At 38.0% G+C, this 18238-nt stretch overlaps 1 protein-coding gene across 1 annotated transcript in view; it reads right to left on the bottom strand.

The window, feature by feature from the left end:
- BLNK (B-cell linker) overlaps positions 1-18238 on the bottom strand; it is a 51980-nt gene that overhangs the window by 25432 nt on the left and 8310 nt on the right. The window contains exons 2-4 of the mRNA XM_009323261.1: positions 8700-8765; positions 2893-2949; positions 721-770 (exon numbers count right to left, since the gene is read on the bottom strand). Of these exons, the coding sequence (XP_009321536.1) occupies positions 721-770; positions 2893-2949; positions 8700-8752 (160 nt within the window). The 5' untranslated portion in view covers positions 8753-8765. The remainder of the gene's footprint in view (positions 1-720; positions 771-2892; positions 2950-8699; positions 8766-18238) is intronic.

Here is an 18238-nt window from a genome sequence, read left to right as displayed (position 1 = left end):
CTCTGCTCTGGTGAGACCCCACCTGGAGTACTGCGTCCAGCTCTGGAGCCCTCAGCTTAAGACATGGACCTGTTGGAGCAGGTCCAGGAGAGGGCCATGAAAATGATCAGGGGGATGGAACACCTCTCCTATGAAGAAAGGCTGAGAGAGTCGGGGTTGTTCAGCCTAGAGAAGAGAAGGCTTCGGGGAGACCTTCTTGCAGCCTATCAGTACTTAAAGGGGGCTTATAAAAAAGACGGCAGCAGACTTTTTAGCAGGGCCTGTTGCGACAGGACAAGGGGGAATGGTTTTAAACTAGAAGAGGGCAGATTTAGACTACATAGAAGGAAGAAATGTTTTACGCTGAGGGTGGCGAAGCACTGGCACAGGTTGCCCAGAGAGGTGGTGGATGCCCCATCCCTGGCAACATTCAAGGTCAGGTTGGCCGGGGTTCTGAGCAACCTATCTAGTTGAAGATGTCCCTGCCCACGGCAGGGGAGTTGGACTAGATGACCTTTAGAGGTCCCTTCCAACCCAAGCTATTCTATGATTCTATGAAATTGCCAAGTTTTGCTTGCCTCTCATTTCAGAGGTGTGAACTACCTTCAGAGTTTTTGATAATGGTAAATTGTTCTCTCATTAAAAACAAATGATGAGGAAAAGTATAGCTGAAATACCGTTAGGTGTATAGGTATCAAATATACATATATGCGGTTTAAATTTACATTAATACAGCCTTACCTGAAGCATAATCCCGTTGTGGTAGACTTGGTGGAGGTTTTTTTTTTAGCCTGTAAGCAATAATTATTACATTTATGATCTAATAAGTATCATTCACTAGAAGGGACCATTAGGCAGACACATAAAAAAGCTGATAACAAAAGATACCTGCAGCTGACGAAATACAGATTACCATCATAGATGCTTAGCAAATAGCTGCAGGAGAATGCTTTGAAAAGCTAGGAACAGATAAGAACTTAGAATGTAATCCGAGTTTGGTTTTTTTGTTGTGGGTTGTTTTTTTTTTGCCTGTTTTTTTTTTTTTGCTAAGAACATATTTTGAAAGAACAACTTCCTTGCCCACACACCCTCCTCTTCATTTCCAATGTAGAAACAGGTAACATCGGGGTCAGAGATAAATGCTCATCTATCTGAAGATGAAAATCTGTTCAGGCTCACAGAGACTCTTCTAAGACTATGGCATAAGAAAGTGGTGCGGCACTCTCCAGTCATATTTGTTTAACTATCATTTTGCATGCACTTCATTTTCTGATTAATGTTTAAATGTATGTCAGGTCTCTCAGGGCAAGATTCTGTTTCCACTTAATATTATTTTATGGTGTTATGCCCCTTTTTTGGTAAATACTGTTATAATGGCATTTATAATACCAAGTGAATCGAAAGATAATTTGTAGAAATACTGAAAGGATCTTTGTGGCTATACATATGTATATGTATGTGGGTGGATATACATATTTAGCAAACAGGAGTATACATATATGTAATATACGTGTATACACATGTATGTGTGTACTCCTGTTCATACATATATATGTGTGTATATATATGTCTACTCCTGTTTGCTAAATTGCAGCTGTCCAGAGAAGACACTAAATTACAGTCAGTTGATACATCAATTATTTCATTACCCTGTAAAAAAAGAGAAGAATTTGGGTTCAAAGTCAAAACGAATGGTGCATGTGTGACATCAGAGGGCAGACTGATGGATCTGAAGAGAAAAAACACCTTTGCTTTTTGTAACCATATAAAACATTAACACAATTTACATTAAAATGACTCTTCAAAGTGACTTTTGAACATTGTCTGACAGCTTCCCTGTAGCACTGATGGGACCTCACCATGGACCTGAACCTTTGTCCCCTGAATTGATGGCTTCACTCATTCTTCAATCAGGTCCTAACAAATTCATTTGCAAAAATAAGCAAATTATTTACAAAAAAATTGTCCACAAAGAATTTAAAAGGTTTTCTTGTGATATCTGAGCAATAGCGATGTCTACAAATTTTGCTTTACCACAAGAATTTGACACTCAGTATTTAGGTCCTGAGCATGCTGCTTAGGTGTCATTGTTCAGGTACCAATGTAATTCAGGGTGGTGGCACACTGGCACTAACACATCAGTTTACAAGCTTTTCCTGTTTGTTTTGAGAAATGCTTTGGCTACTTTTGAGTTGAATTCATGGAGTTCTGTTGTTCAGATAGTCACAAAAAAATGCACATGCATGAATCAATGCATAAATGGTGCAGGCATTGCTAAAGCTAAAAAAAAAAGAAAAAAACCACACCAAAACCAAACAACAAAAAACCCCCCAAAACCCTCATGAAAAACAATCTAGGCACATTATTTTTGATGTGTTTACCTACTTTGTTCATTACTAATAACACTAATGATGGATAGCTGCCTCCTCCGAGTCTTTAACTTCCTGCAGCATAATATAACTTAGTGTACAAACAGTGCATTAAAAAGCATTCTCAACAGCCCTACTGCTGTCTTCCGTCCAGGTTAGCACAGGCATGTTAGAAAGAAAAACTCAGGGCCACTGCCAGGGCAGATCTCAGGTCTTAGGGAGGGTAGACCAAAATCTGTTAAAATACTTTGCAACATGTCTATCGTGAGTTGTGCAGAGATGGTGGAGACTTGGAAAATAGCAGAACTGATGTAATAGTAAGAGGCTGTCTGGGTCACAGTGTAAAGTATGTGGCTTAAGCCACATTATACATTTCCAAGCTGCTAAGCAGAAGGTTTCAACACTTTGTCCCAGGCCCTGTAAATCCTGGCAGTGGCCCCGATAGAAAATGTAAATATGTTATAACGAGAGCATACGAAGCACAGAACAGAGGTCTGTGTCTAAGCAGCCTATCATGCCATTGTGCAGCTCTGAAATAGCATACCGATCCCAAGTATCTTTCCCAGTTTTGCAAATTAAGGCCACTTGTTCATTTTGGAACCTGAATATCAATAGAAGAAAAGAAATAATGTTTCTGTCACAGAGCTGAAACAGTTTACAGCCACATCTATATTTGCTAGAATCTCGTCAAATATGTTATTTATTCTAAAATTAAAATCCACTTAAAAAAAAAATTCTCACTGTACTGGTATGATTTACTGAGTGCCAGAACTGAAATCCAGGCTCTTCTGAAGTCAATTGGAGCTTCGCTTTGCAAGAGCCAGAACTTTACCCAATGTGCAAACCACAATGCAAACTCAAAAGACATAACCCCTATGCCAAGGAGTAGTTACCTAGCTATTTCAGATTCTGACATAATTATCCACATAGATGCTTGCAGAGTGACACTTGACTCCGTCCTGTTCCCCTGAAGTTAATGAGAAAGGACTGAAAGAATCAAATGCCATCCAACTGAGCATACATATTTCAGTGGAAGACTGAATGATTTCCTAACCCATCTTTTAACAGAGTTATATCAAATTATAGCAAATGCAATTTCCAAGTAAGATATTCTAGTGCTACTCCGCTTTGGACTTAAGTTATAGGTGGTGAAGTATCTCTGTATTAGCTGTGATAGAACACAATTAAATAATTCAAGTTTCCATTTACTTTAATGGGACTAGTATTTTTCTAAAATTTAATAGAAAATAAGTAATTTTCTGGAGATTTTGAAATATACCTGAGAAATTTCAGTTCTAAAGGACTCAATAAAATCTAAGTACATTTTTGAGATTATGTTTACAGGTTTTAAAAGCAACATAACACATCTTACTATATACATTTTAGCTTCAACAAATAAACAGGTAGCATTTCAGACATTTCATGTAATGGGGTCTAGATGCTGCTCACACAAGAACAGAATGCAATGTACAGAAATTCACAATAACTTTTATGAGAATAAACCGTTTCATTTTAAAAAACAATGTATTCTGAGATTTCCCCTCTATAGCATGCCGAGGTTGATCCAACAAAGCATTTAGGCATGTGCTTAACTTTTCTCATGTAAGGAGTCCTGTAGGAATTGCAAATATTAATCACATGCTTCGAGTTCATAGCACATTTTTGTGTTTTCCTGCACTAAATGGAGAATTTTTAAATAAACTGCAGCAGAGGTCTGGGTTTTCTGCTCTAGCAACACTTGTTTTTACAGGCTACACCCAGAAAAGTAACCAAATGTACATAATAGTAGCCCTTTACGTGTAGCACTTAGTTCTCCTACAGATGCATTTCCTCACTAGTGTTTCTGCTCACTCTCCCAGCATTTAAGATGTGCCTAGAACCTCTTTGTTTTCAAGAGACTCTCACTTTTTCTGTTGTTAATTCTGTACAAAGTCCACTCCCTTCTTAGGAAGCATTTTAACTTAAGTTTTACAAAAATTATATTGACATCTTTACTAAGTTGAATATTTATAGTATGTATTAGTCCTAAGTGCACTAGATCATCACACTTGTGATTAAAAGATAAATTAACTGAACTTTGCTGAAAACTTTTTCAGAGTTCCAAACAGGTGCAATCCAGCTGACAGATAAACTTTTCCTGAGCTGTGTTCTCATGACCTAGTGGAATAGTTTGTTATAGCTTTGGAAGTATCTGGTGATTGTACAAAAAATTAATCTGAAACTTCTTTTTTTAAAGTGTTATTACTACTCTTTTGCACATTTTCTTTATAATATGCTGTGGCAGTAAAATTGCATACAGTTGTGATTTATTAATCTTTACTTTGATGAAATATTGTTATATTACGAAAAATCCTGACACTCAAAACATTCTATTCAGTTACATGTCGAAATTCATATTTCTTCAGGATACAGTTAAAATTAGGTATTATACTTCTCCCTGGTTTCTCTTTCTAAGTGGGGTACAGCTTGATTTTAGTACTTTTCTCTCATTATTTAGTCTCTAAAATACCACTTTTCCCTCTGCCAAGGGTTTTATCATGGATGTCATCTAGTTGCAGCTACGCAGGTTGGAGACATTTACTGGCACAACTCCTTTTTCTGCCTGAAGTTACCGCCTAAGTTATAAATGGTATAGGAAAATGGACCAGACAAATCTGAAGTAAAAACTTACCCAACTAAAAAGCTGGGTAAAGCAGATGAGATGAAGATGCATTTTCTTTCCATTTTTCAGGTCACATGGCAAATGTGATTTCAAGAAATACACGTATTTGGGTTGTGTGCAGTTAGACGAATAACTACAAGTGCACGATTGCTGATGGCTTTGCAAAGGAAGTTTTGATAGGATGTGATATTGCTACAAGGTGAGTAACCTGAACTTCTAGTTTCTTATTGAACACAGTAGGTCAGCACGTACCAAAATGTTAGGATGAAATCTTGACTTTGCTGTATATGCAGCATGACTTTTAGCATCAACTTTAGTAGAGCTAGGATTCCACTGAACAAAGCCTAGAGGCTTAAAGCTTATGATTTACAGATGAGTGCTACGTCTTTACAGTGTGTTTCAAGCGTAGGCAACTATCCTGCAGAGTGAAACCTACGATTTCTCTCTTACTTCCCAGTTCTGTATTACGAAGGATGTGAATATGAAAAAAAGCCCCCAGCTCTCTTTGTTTATACAACTTTGGCTATGCCTATTGCTTCTACACCCGAGTACATAATCCTCTGACATCATGATCTGCACAGCAGCTGGGACTCCAATATTGTAAACAGTTTTGCATGTGATTAAGGGCAAGCAGGTGAATGGTAGCTTGCAGCGGGCAATATTTTTGCTGTCAGAAAATTTTGAGTCAGGATGGGATTTAAACAACAGGAACTTCTAAGCAGTGAAGAAACAATCTGTAGTTTTCTTTCCTGTTATCACCACTGTTCAGACTGCTTTCCACAGACCTTTAAGGCACAGATGGATGGCAGACATAACCCTCCCCCCCCTGCACCCCGCAGATGAAGTAGACTGGAAAGCAAGACACTTAATGCAAGAACTTCCCACTTTTCTGCACAATCAAGAGCCAATCCAGATTTTAGAAGTGTCTTAAATACTGGTAATAAGTCAAATGTATTTCCTAAGTATTTGATCATTCTTTCAGTTGCAGAGGCTTACAGTACACATGTGTGACAACTTTAGGCTTTATTTGACTTCTCTAAAATTAATTTCTACTTATAATAGGTTTGAATTTGAGCCAAAATGATGTTTTTTCCAGCATATAGACAAATTCCAAATCTGTGCCACATAAAGCCAATTTTTTATACAATTTTTCATACAATTTTTCCTGCTTCAGTCGTGTTTAGATCCTCGACATTTAATAAAATAATCCTATAGCTGAAGTGGAGGAAGTGATCAACTGGATAACTGCATTTTTTAGAAAAAGCATCTACTAAAAATCAAACAAAAAGCCCCCAAAGGGCACATTCAGAGGAATACAGCCAGTTCTAATTCTGCAAAGCTTGGCACCTCTTGTACATATCCTTATCAGTGTTGTAAACTCATGCTTTTATTGCAAGTCTCATTATGTGCTGGGTTCGAGATTTGAGTTCTCAAGTCATGTGCAAATGTGAGAATTTATTCTTCGATTTTTTTAAAAAATAAGAGTAAGTTTCTGATCTTCATAACTGCAGAAGAGATTAATATGACTCAGATGAACCATAGAAGTATCGGAAAGATTATTACTTTTTTTTTTTTTTACATCTCAATTTGTATTCTTGTAGCTGGGGAAGGTGAAATGTAAGCTTTGTGCTGCAGTCGTACATTAAGAGAGTTTTTATGAGCCTGCTCTTTTTTGTGGACTTTTTTTCAATCTTGAGAGAATCAAAGAATTGCAGCGTTATAGCAGCAATCTTGTATCTGACATTTAATGATGGAACCTCTGACCTTCCCAGCTTCAGCTACATTTAGTTCTTGTTATTTTTCCCTTGTCTGTCCTCCCTTACTCTCAGGGAAGGACACACAGTCAGACCAATACTGATTAACAGCAGAACTCATGTCCAGGCAACTACGGGAGACAATTTGTTGCCTCAAATTATAGATTTGAGATGCTTTTATTTCTGTCATCTGCTTTCCTCTCCGAGGCATTTGAATTAGACCCACTGCAATGTTATTAACTACACTTAAACTACTACTGTGAAGTAGGAAGCCACCCTTTATTAAAAAGTAACAAAAAACCAAAACCCCACTCCCTCTCACTTCCCTCCCCTCCAAAAACCCACTAAAAACCTTTACAGCCTAAAAGCTCTTCCCCATGAGCAGGTCCCAGGTGAAACTGAGTTTTTTGCAGACGGATCTCTGAGCACAGTGATCTATTTACATACACACTGTGTTAAAAACAAAACCTCACATAGATTAAATTAAAGATCCAAGTAGTTGAAAGAGGGTCATTTTAAGGGAAAATTTGCTTTTGTGCTTGTGTGGAAATAACTAGCACATATACCACATGACTGTGATTTACTGTGAATTGCAGCAGTGCTAGAGCGAAAGAGGATGAGTAAAGGAAAAAAGTGATCTCAAGAATCTATCTGATATATCAGGTGTTACCATCAGAGCCTGCTCAAGGTTTGTGGACAGAAACACAGCTGTGATAAAGAGGCCACAAAGGAGGGCTTGCAACCTAAGGTTACTCCCTCCTGCTTGGGGAATGGGTGAGCCAGGTGGTCGATGCTGCTCCTAGAAGTGTATCTCCCTCCTCTGCCAGGGACAGCAGCTGCCCCACAAACACCAGTGCTGCCTGGGCTGGCAGCAGGGGCAGTAGCTGTAGCCAGCCCGGCTTTCTGGAGCTCTTGCATAGCCAAACCATGCACAGCCCTACTGCCTCTCCCACCAACCTACTCACCACTTTGTATATACCTAGAATTAGCTCTTGTTAAAACCACACTTTTTTTTTCTTCTTCTTCGTTGAACTGAACCATCATGGTCACTCTTTAAGAACAATTTTAAACAATTTTTATACGTGCCTTTTATGTACAAGAGCTGAATTTCTAGAATTTAATATGGTTGTCCTGGAAATACTGCAGATACTGTGTACTATTTAACTTTTAAAAGTACTTAGTACTTTTCTCATCAATGACCTGTGTAAAGAAAGACATCTGAATGAGAAAAATCACATCCAAATGGAAGTTCAACGCAAATGAGCTACTGCATAAAGAAAAAGTGTGCTAAATAGCTAATTGGTTTAAATAGATGTTTGACTGGAAACAGTGAATGGTGTATTCATTTGACAAGGATGCAGAATTACTGCAATTTCTTTCTGTGTATAAATACACATGAATATTTTATGATACGATGCACGTGACATCAATATACATGCTGTTTAGCACTTCTTACTGGAATAAGGATGTTAGGTAATGCTGGGGTTTGTTGTATGGGACTGAAACACAGGAGGACTTAGCATTTTTATGAGAATTCTAACTATGATGTCTGACCAGCTGGTTCAAGGTGGAGCTCAAATTAAAACTTAATTGCAGCAGGTAGCCTAAAGAGTGGCCTGAGGAGAAAGGCACACACCCAAACAAGCAGCGATGGTCATTCCCAAAGACTATGTAAGAAAAATGCATTTTACCCAAATACTGTTTTTTCAGGGCTACAAACACAACCTCCTGTCGGAGGCCAGTTCTGCAACTACTTTGTGATACTCTTAATACTGATGACAAGTCTGCATGTTCAAGTCTGGACTGAAGCTCTTTACATACGCTGAAGTACATACCTCTAGAATAACATGGTCCCATCACTAAAGTACTATACACTATGCTAGCAATCTTAACTTCCCCAAATTGATAAAGCTAGGATTGGCATTTCAAACTTACTTTTTGAACTTGTTTATTATCCCACTTTCATTTTTCTTGATGTCATGCACCATCTTTTGAAGCTTCCTGTAAGATATTAAACAAAGCCAGCATTAAAATTACCATGTGATTGAACACCCATTTATATAAATTAAGAAAAATACAGGAAATGCATTTCCAGTAATACTTCACACATCAAAAATGCTTAATGTATGTTCAATAAGTAGTTTAGTTGCTAAATCATTTGTGTATGAAGTTTCCCTCCCTTTTTAACAGAGCTCTTTGGCATGATTTGTGTTATCTTCCTTAATACAGTTAAGTGCAGTTTGAACAATTGATTTAGGAGTAAGTGCATCAGGAAAGAACATCATTACCTAAATTAACAGTTTAGAATATTTTAATGTTAACATTTTGTTCAGAACTGACTTTACGACACTCCATAGCTATAATGGGAATGCCCTCTGATTTCTGATGTTACACGAGTTGTTTTATCAGTGGACAGTTTACCTCATTCCCATAATGTTTGCAGTTATAATGGGGAGGGGGTGTGGGGGGTGTGTGGAAGGATACATTCCCGGGCCCAGGCCATCTAAGAAACCATTAGAGTATCTGTGACTCTGAGCTGTAAAAACTCGTGATCTCAGGACTCCAGTTACATGGACTGATATCTGGAATCAAAGATTGTTTTTATTTATCAGCTGTACTGACCTCATTAAAATTTTACTCATAATCAAGGCAATTTAAGTTAAATATTTCATTTTCCACTCAGCAAGTATCATTTAGAATCCCACCTCCCTTCTCATTTAAAAAACCACACCACTAAAATCAAGTCAATATCAGGTGAAACCTGTAGGAAGTCTGGTCATACTAGAAACTTCTATAGAATGCATATATATTTTTAGTTTCTTCACACAGCATATGTTCTTCCTGTTCACCTAAACTAAGCATCTTTTATTAGACCTGAGCTGAAGATTTTATCACAACCAATAAAGGAAAGCAATGATTTTTTTCAAAAAGGACTTAAAAAAAATTTGCCTTCCATTCTTCATTATAAGTTGTCTATGTCATTCCACATTTTAGCCTTGCCTACCTCATCTCTGATGCACGATCAGGCTACCAAAAAACTCTTGTAAGCTTTGCTTACATAGACAAGTACAAACAAAGTATTCTTTCTCTTTTTTAAAAAGATTTCTGTAAACCTTATTATGCAGAAGGTTGAGTAATGTATAGAGCTTTGCTAAAAAGAAAGTATCTTCCAGCTTCAGCATTAGTAATTACAGCTGCCTTTTAAAAATTAAAATAACTTTTTCAAAGGAAATTGGAATTAGATGAGAATTAGCTAAACAAAATCAGGAAGTAACTGCGCTAACATTATGGGATTATGTGCCTGCAGTCCGTGGTTCAGGCTGAGCAGACATGTAGCCGCTCAAGGCAACAGTAGAGTATTAGGCTTATGCTGAGCGGGACCTTTCTACCTCTGCTACTGATTTTAGACCAACTGTGGTGATTAGTGACAATTAATCCCACTTTACGAGACCTGCTTAAAAAGGACAGTTAAATAACTGAGTACTTGTCAGTTTTTGGAATCCTGAAAAAAATAAACATTGTTAAGACTAAAATTAAGCTTTGTTATTAACAGAACAGAAAAATCCAATCCTTTCATTATGTCAGCTGGAATTGAAGGATATTCCGTATTTTCAGCAGCCCTGTAATACAACAACATGGAGCATCCTGATCTGACAGGCTAGTGGTCACGGGTCTGGTACTTAAAGACTATTCCTAGAGCCTAAGTCTTTGCCCAATTTTACTTAAAAAACAATTCAACCTATTCTTTTTAGGTTCTCAAGTCAGCAAAAAAAGAATTATGAGAATAACTGACAAATAATTCACAAGCACATCTTTAACTTTTGCTCAAAACTCATACTATTAATTTACAGCAAAAGGATATAGTGTTACCTGCTGATATAAAAAAAAATTACTTATAGATGTGAGAAAGGTGCACAGCAAAATGTTTTGAGATTTCCTGCAACAATGCTCTACATCTATGAGAATAGCTTGGATTATTATCTAAACTAATCAGATACATTAAATCTGCAAATCAGGGGTGAAGATCTCAGAAGAACTTCTGCTTTTCTGTGGGGTTTGGTTTTTTTTTCCCCCTAATAGATTCAGCTTCTGGTTATGCTTGAAACATCACAAATAGCCATCTTCTGCAGTTTACTGTTTCTGTCTTATGCCCCAGCTGGCACCTGCCAGTGTCTATAAATGAAAAAGTAATGAGGAATGAAAAGAATGAGAGAAGATTTAAATGGTTTAGTTCTAGTTTGGGGAGAATGGTTGTTTGCAAGTGTTTTTGTCGTTTTTGAAAAAGGCTTGCCAGCCTTTAATTAGAAATGCATGTAAGCGTCAGTTATTTTTCTTCCAGTGTTTATTGTTTGTTACAAATAGGACCCAAACAACAACAACAAAAAATATAATCTAACTCTAGATTTAGATCTGAATATTGCTTATTGCTCATCTCTGACATTCATATATCTTTACAATGGTAAAATTATGGCTTTATTTTGAAAAAAGGTGTTTCATTTTTCACATGACTGATTTTATTTGATATTGTCACTTTGGTCTCTAAGTCCATCCCCAATAAAACCCACCCCAAAATTTATAACTATGAGTATCCAGAACAGTTTGCTTTTCATTTGATCATATTTAGGTGAACTCATTAGACTATCACAGGTGTTCCATGTGCACTGATTAAGTCTATAGTTTAAAAGAGCATTTTAATACATATTTCCATTTTTTAAAAAAAAATGCATTTAAATTAGAGATAATCGCATGTGCCCCTATTAGTGCGATCAGTTATTTTTCCCATGTAGAGGGACTGAAATCAAAGCATTCCTATTTTTGCACAATCAAATTTCCTAAAAATCTCTGCCTCTTGTTCCTCATTCTTTTTCTGGAGCCATTTCATTTTCTAATTACAAATTGTGATAAATTAGGGAGTATCTAATATGCATTTGTGTAAATTTTTTAATTTTTAAAGTTACGTAGCTATTGTAGGAGCTGCTAGGATACTTACTTTGTTGCCGCCGGACAACTTAACTTGTATCAAGCCTGTGAGAGTAAGCAGATAACCAGTGCACTGTATAGTGGTAAGTGTAGGAAGTCATCAAGCATGGATGACCTCCAGTTCAAGTGGAATCTCCTTTGATCCATGAAGTTGAACAAGCTGCAAAAACCAGTCTGTCCAGTTAGCTGGAGGCTGAGATTTCTTGAGATGCCAGCCAATATAATAGGCTACAACTGACAAGTTTTACAGAGAGCTGTCTATCTGACTTGTGATTTTAGAGAGACGGTAGAAAAGATGAGAGGCAGATAGCAAAGCCTATAGCAAGAGGGTTCTCCAAATCTTAGGGTCTCAAACCCAAGCCCAAAGGCCGTTCCAGAGCGATGCGGAAAGTGAAGCTCAGAAGGGCATTTATACACTTAACATTTTGCCTGGATCTGTGTATCTGACTAGCTCTCAAATACTTTTTGTCTGGCTCTCAAATACTTTTCTTTACTTAAAACAATACTCCAGGTAAAGAGGTTCATTGTGGGAGGAACTTATCAGAGCAGCAGCCCTGAGAGTGTCAAGGAAATGGAGGCTACCGTGACCCAATGCAGACAGCCCTTGCTTCAGGTGCATAACTATAACCTTCTTTCTTCACAACACATCTGAGTCAGGACCTCGTTACCAACTAATGTTTATTCTCTAGTTGTTCTCTTGGGATGAACAGATAATAGAAACATTCAAGGACCTCAATCAGCTAATATTGTAAATGAAAATAAGTAATGCTAGTTTTACCTTGCATTGCAGTTAAAGATATTTAAGAGGTCAAACTTAAGCATTGTTTCTTAGCTACAAGTACCAACTCTTCATTCAACTTGGTTGAGAGCTTTTTACGTAAAATGAGGCTTGCAGATAAAGGTGCAGTCTGAAACCACTTTTCAGCAACAGTTTATTCTATTTTGAGATCCAGTTTAATTGTGACTCGTATAGACTGGATGGGACCCTTTGAGGAACTCACTGCACACAGAATAGATTTTCAAACTTCTGCAGATGAGAAGATGGGAAGTCTTGGCTCTAGGTGCTTCTAAAAAGTTTTAGGTTTCTAACAAATACATTAGAAATTCTACGTGTTGGAGGGAATAACAAAAAAAACTGTTCAGTGAATCCTGAAAGGAAACACTTTTTAACCCTGTGTTGCTATTTTTCATATCAATTTTGACCTCCAGCAAGTCAGGATTATCAGATGTATTGACAAAGGGGTCACTAGCTGTGACACATATGTAAAGGAAGGCGGAAGGGTTTACCATTGCAAATACAATATACCCTGAAAGAAGGATTTGCTGTGTCACAAGATAGCTAGCTGTGCTTCAAGGACTGGCAGAACTGCCTTGAGATAAAACAAAATGAAACAAACCCACCCTCTCTTTGATCTGGTCACAGCTCAGCGTATGAGGAACATATGTCAAGTGAAGGGCGTTGGGTGGGCCTGGCCTGTGACACATCCGCACTCTCAAACAGCTGGAAGCTTTTGGCTCTTTTGCATACAAGCTATCCCACAAAAGCTTTCCAAAGTTAAAATAATTTTTAAAAAGAGAAAAATATAAACAACATGAAGAAGAATAAAGCGTGTAATAAGCTTTCAACTCAGATGTCAGATGAGGTACGGAGTCCCCAGACTTGAGGAAGAGGAGTCTGTCTTAATTTCAGACAGATCTGTGTAATAAGGAACTCTCCCACCATTTAGACTAATTTTTGAGTGGCCACGGCCTCCCCCTGCTCCTGGGAACAGAGAGGGATCTCCTGTGTGCACCAACAGCACGGTTCACCAACTTGTGCAGAGAGAATCCAGTACTTCGGACCTTCAGCACACACTCTGCTTGTTCGGGCTGTACAGCTGCCTACACCACGTGGCGAGGGACAGCCCGTAGCAAGCGACACCCCTCTGCTGTAAGAATACATTACACGGTCTCCGGGGAGGGAAGACTGGGCACAGTTGCTTCAGTGCATCTGGCTGTGAGCGCAGATGTGTGCGCTTGCAGTTGGGAGTGGTACTGATAATGTTTTTGGAAACAGGGCTGACTGCAGCGTCAGTAGGGAGTGGTAGCAAAACATAAACTAGTCTTAAATGAATCACAGGAAGTTTTCTGTATTACAAGCCTACTTCTGTTTATCTGGAGGACTAGAATTATACCTCCTTAAATTTCTGGTGCTTATAGGACTGTCTGAATAATCTGTTGTGCCTCTTGAAAAATCCCTATCTGTGCTCTGGGACCAGTTTCTTTAGTTGAAAAATGGCAGAATTTTGAACAGGGTATATTCAGACAGAAGGTCTGCAAGGGAAGCTTTGTAAGCACCATTGACACACTCAGTACTAGGTGACCTGCATATTCCTTCTCCTCCTCCTAACGTCAGTTAGATCTTTAACTGATAAAGTTGAACTGGTTTCAAAATAATAATAACTAAAAAAAAAAATCATCACACTGTAAATCAGTCAGTCTGCACTCCAGTTTCAGTTCTTATACCTTTATGGGTACATCTGTTTCTCACTGACAGGGCACCCTGTAGTTCTGTGTCTAGAAAGTCCATTTTCTGAAGATCTTTACTACCTCCATTCACCTAAAATAAGACTGTAGGTAGGTGGAGCCCTCATTTTTGTCTTGAGAAAGGCAGCATAACAGATCACGTAAAAACAAAATTTCTTGTTTTTCAGGCAAATTCAAATGCTTAGCATTGGAAAGCTAGAATGGGATTTAGTAAATACAAATTTAGACTTAAAACAAAAACACCCCCAACCCCCCCCACCTGCTTCAGCTATGAAGTTTTACAGAAAAGAACCACAAAAAAGAATAAGTAAGGAAGAGTATAATGGAATTTGGAGAATAAAAGCTAAGTTATTAGAAGATGACAAACAAAAATTAAAGAGCAGAAAATTAAAAATTACTACAGCTACCTCTGTTATTTAGAAAAAACCCAAACACATTAAAACATGAAACTAAAGAAGGAACAGCATGCCCAGCCCCCTCCTTTACTGCATCTCACAGCACAATTATTCCACCGCTTTCTCCCCAGCTGGTCTTTATTTTGTGTTTCTATTAGCTTTTAGTTTTATAAACAGGTGTGCAGGTGACCAAGTCGAGAAAGAAAGTTATTGTTTCTGGACAAAGGGGAAGACTCCTGCTTGCTGGGGGTTGCGGAACCTGCTCACCTGGAAGGGGATTTGTAAAAGTACCACTTGAGATTTTGAAAAGCTTGAAGCTCTTATCTTGGACTATCTTCTCAAACTAAATTAATGAACAAGAAAAGTACCACCTTTCTTACAATAGGCTTCCATTCGCACAGTGCTCCTGAGACAGTCTTTGTGGAAGAACATGGATCTCGGTGAACTGGGTGAGTGTCTTCGTAAGATGTAATTTTGTATTACTTGCCAGTTTTGTGTAAGTAATTATATACAACAACTCCCCCCACCTTCCACCGCCCTTTCTAATTGCTCAGTAGAAAGCAAAAGGAAATTCCCAAATACAGAAAGCACCTAATTCCTCTTGTTAGGCCTCCTTCAGGTTCTTCAGATCTCCACATGCACGCACCCCTAAATCATATGCTACCTGGAACAGCGAGAGTGGAATTCCTTTGCAAGGAAACGCAGGCGGGCATCAGCTGGCTGGGTTGGAGCTGGTGTTTTCTATGGCTGTTACATGTGTATAATGCATAAAAACATAGCTAAATTCTTGAGGTACAATCAGATAAACTGCTTCAGTTGCTGCTGGTCTAGGATAGGGGGTTACTGACCCTCATCAACTCTGGGGGTTTATCGCAGCCCACCCCCTGCAATGACTTTCATGATGGGAGAGGAAGAAGTTTGGAGCTGGAGGTGGTAACTTGTGACACCAAACCATCAGTTGAAGGCATCGAGCCTTTGATCTTTATCTGTAAAGCTATCCCAAAGCTGTGAAGAAAAGTTGAAAGAAGCTTGCTCATGGGGAGAAGTCAGTTACAGACACCTATCTGAGAGGAAGCAGGAACAACGAATTGTCTTCTGCTGTGTTCATGAGATGCACAAGAGGAAAGGACTATAAATAGTTTAGTTTCGTCAAGTGTTGATTTTTTTTTTTTTTAAGTCTGAATAACATCCTATTCTGCTCACTTTTCAATCATCCACTATTTTGTCTAAAGGCAAACCCTGTAATTAGAGCAGGCGTGTGTTTATGTGGTACACACAGAAGCACAGAAAGGCTAAATATTGATTATACTTTTCATCTTCGTATGCCCTCTATGTAATCTTCACAAAGAAGCTGTCAATCTCTCTTGTACTAGTAAGTACTAACAAACTGAGTAAATGAAAATACCTAGCATGTAAAGGCATAATACATCTTTGACACAAATGAGTCCTAACATGAAATTAAATAGTATAATTACTTTGAGGTGACTGGGAATTCTGCGCATTGAAAGAACCTGTGCAGATTTATTGGTGGGGTTGAGACAACTGAAGCCCTATCAATGACACCAACTACTCGGTGCAACTGCTTCCTCATTTCAGATCAAGGCTGAGGCTTGTTCTCAGTATGTATGGACAATATATTAATACCAAAGATTTCATGTGTTTACATTGTACAGTATTCTTTGCAATTACTTTTTTCTTTTATTTAGCAGAAAAGAGTATTAGACCTGGTTCCTGTTATCTTTCTTTACTGCTTGTGGGGGCTTCACAGCTGTTTTTGAATATCAGAAAGCAGTGATGGCCAAGCACTTCTTAGTATAGCTTTTTAAATACAGATACTTAATAAAAGCTGAAAGCATTTTAGGTTTGGACACCTCTTCCCTCTTATCCAGCTTGCTCCCCCCTTTCTCTCAACTGGGTAATCGTGATACTGTAAGTAGTAAAGAGAATAATTAGCTGTTATGATATCCTAAGTGAGTGTTGCACATCACTTCTTGACACAAAAAGTTAAAAGACATTTTCTGTTCTGTAACTGACCTGCTCTGTTCTGAGTCTTTTTGGTTAACGGATCCCTTTTATGCACCAGCTGTCTGGATGTGAGCTGATGCATTAAAAAACAAAAAAAACCCACACAGAAGCTACATTCACACGGCTTAGTCCATTTTTCTGAAAGGTTTGCAAGCAGCAGAAGGAAACTAAATGTATTAGGTTACTCTAAAATACTGTTCCAGTTAAAACTAACTGAGCGCTGAAGAACTACTACCCTACAGCCTGGTAGGTGAAGGAGAGCAAGGACAGAAATTTAAAAGAGTAAAGTGGTTTTTATATTTCACCAAAAAGAGGAAGAACAAAGTCATTGCAGGGAAGTGAATAAAGACAGGACTTGGTACAGATCCAGCAAATTATCACCTGTCAGTGGTAACTTTAGTCACAATTCTACAAGCATTTTTGAAAGGTGAGATAAAATTTCTGTCACCCCTGCAGACATTTAGATTGGAAGTGTGTTACAGACACATGAAGGACATGAAAGTAAATGAACAAGTACGAAAACAGAGTGAACTGAACACAGAAAGCTGAATTTTGATTTCGTGTTCCAACAGAGTGAGTTGTTCTTTTTTCCTCCTCTTATACCTCTTCCATGAATTTCAAACCTGCCATTCTAGTTCTGGTCACCTTTTGAAGGACATCAAAAGAGTCTGTGTCTAACTATGTAATGGACTTGACCAAGATTTAGCCAGATATTTAAGCATACGTCTAACTTCAACTACTTTAAAGTTAGGTAAGTACTTAAATTTTGTGTTAAGGTTTTGCTAACATGGGCACGTAAGCACTGACACGAGATGAATAAATTTATTTCATGATCTGAGTGCACTATTCATCAGTGTCTTTGTGTCATTTATGTTAGAAATGTATTTTCGTAGTAATCTTAGTGTTTTTAATCCATTAAGTTCATAGACTGTGAAAGGATTAAAAAAAAAAAGGTGTGCTTTCTCAATGGGCTGGAAAACTTTGTGAGCTCAATAGTTTGAAGGCAAGGTGCTGTGTGCACTAGAGAAAAGGGAGGCTTTTCTAAACAGGTTCTTAACTCTTCTCATTAAGCCAAAAGTTCATTTATATGCATAACGGTCTGCATTTGCTATACCAAATAGTTCTCTGACAGCCAAATAAAAGAGAGCAGAGTTTCTAGATATGGCATTAAACTTCAGACACTCCCATTAGCCTACTCCTAGAGACAAAACAATCCCAGATATCTTAATGCTGCCCAGTGTTCACAAGTCACTAAGATTGGTTGCAAGACAGTAGCTTTTATGTATATAGGTTCTAGATAGACTAAGTAGATGTAAGAAGTTAAGAGAATCACTGATTTTAGTATTTTTATAAATTTGCATTGCTTTTTGTAAAGCCAAAATTTGTCTTAATAGGATTGCATTGTTAGTTCTGTTCATGCTTGCTCAGCATGAATAAGAGTAAAGGAAAAACCCCCCATAACTGGACTTTCAGCATGGTTTTTACTGTCCTTTATGGCCCAGTACTTCCTCTTCATTCTCTGACAAGATTTTTCCCTCTTTCAGGCAA

Source organism: Pygoscelis adeliae, unplaced genomic scaffold (genome assembly GCF_000699105.1).
Source record: "Pygoscelis adeliae isolate BGI_AS28 unplaced genomic scaffold, ASM69910v1 Scaffold294, whole genome shotgun sequence".
Classification (NCBI taxonomy): domain Eukaryota; kingdom Metazoa; phylum Chordata; class Aves; order Sphenisciformes; family Spheniscidae; genus Pygoscelis; species Pygoscelis adeliae.
Note: the sequence above shows the minus strand (reverse complement) of the source record. Positions and strands in the feature narration are given on the sequence as shown.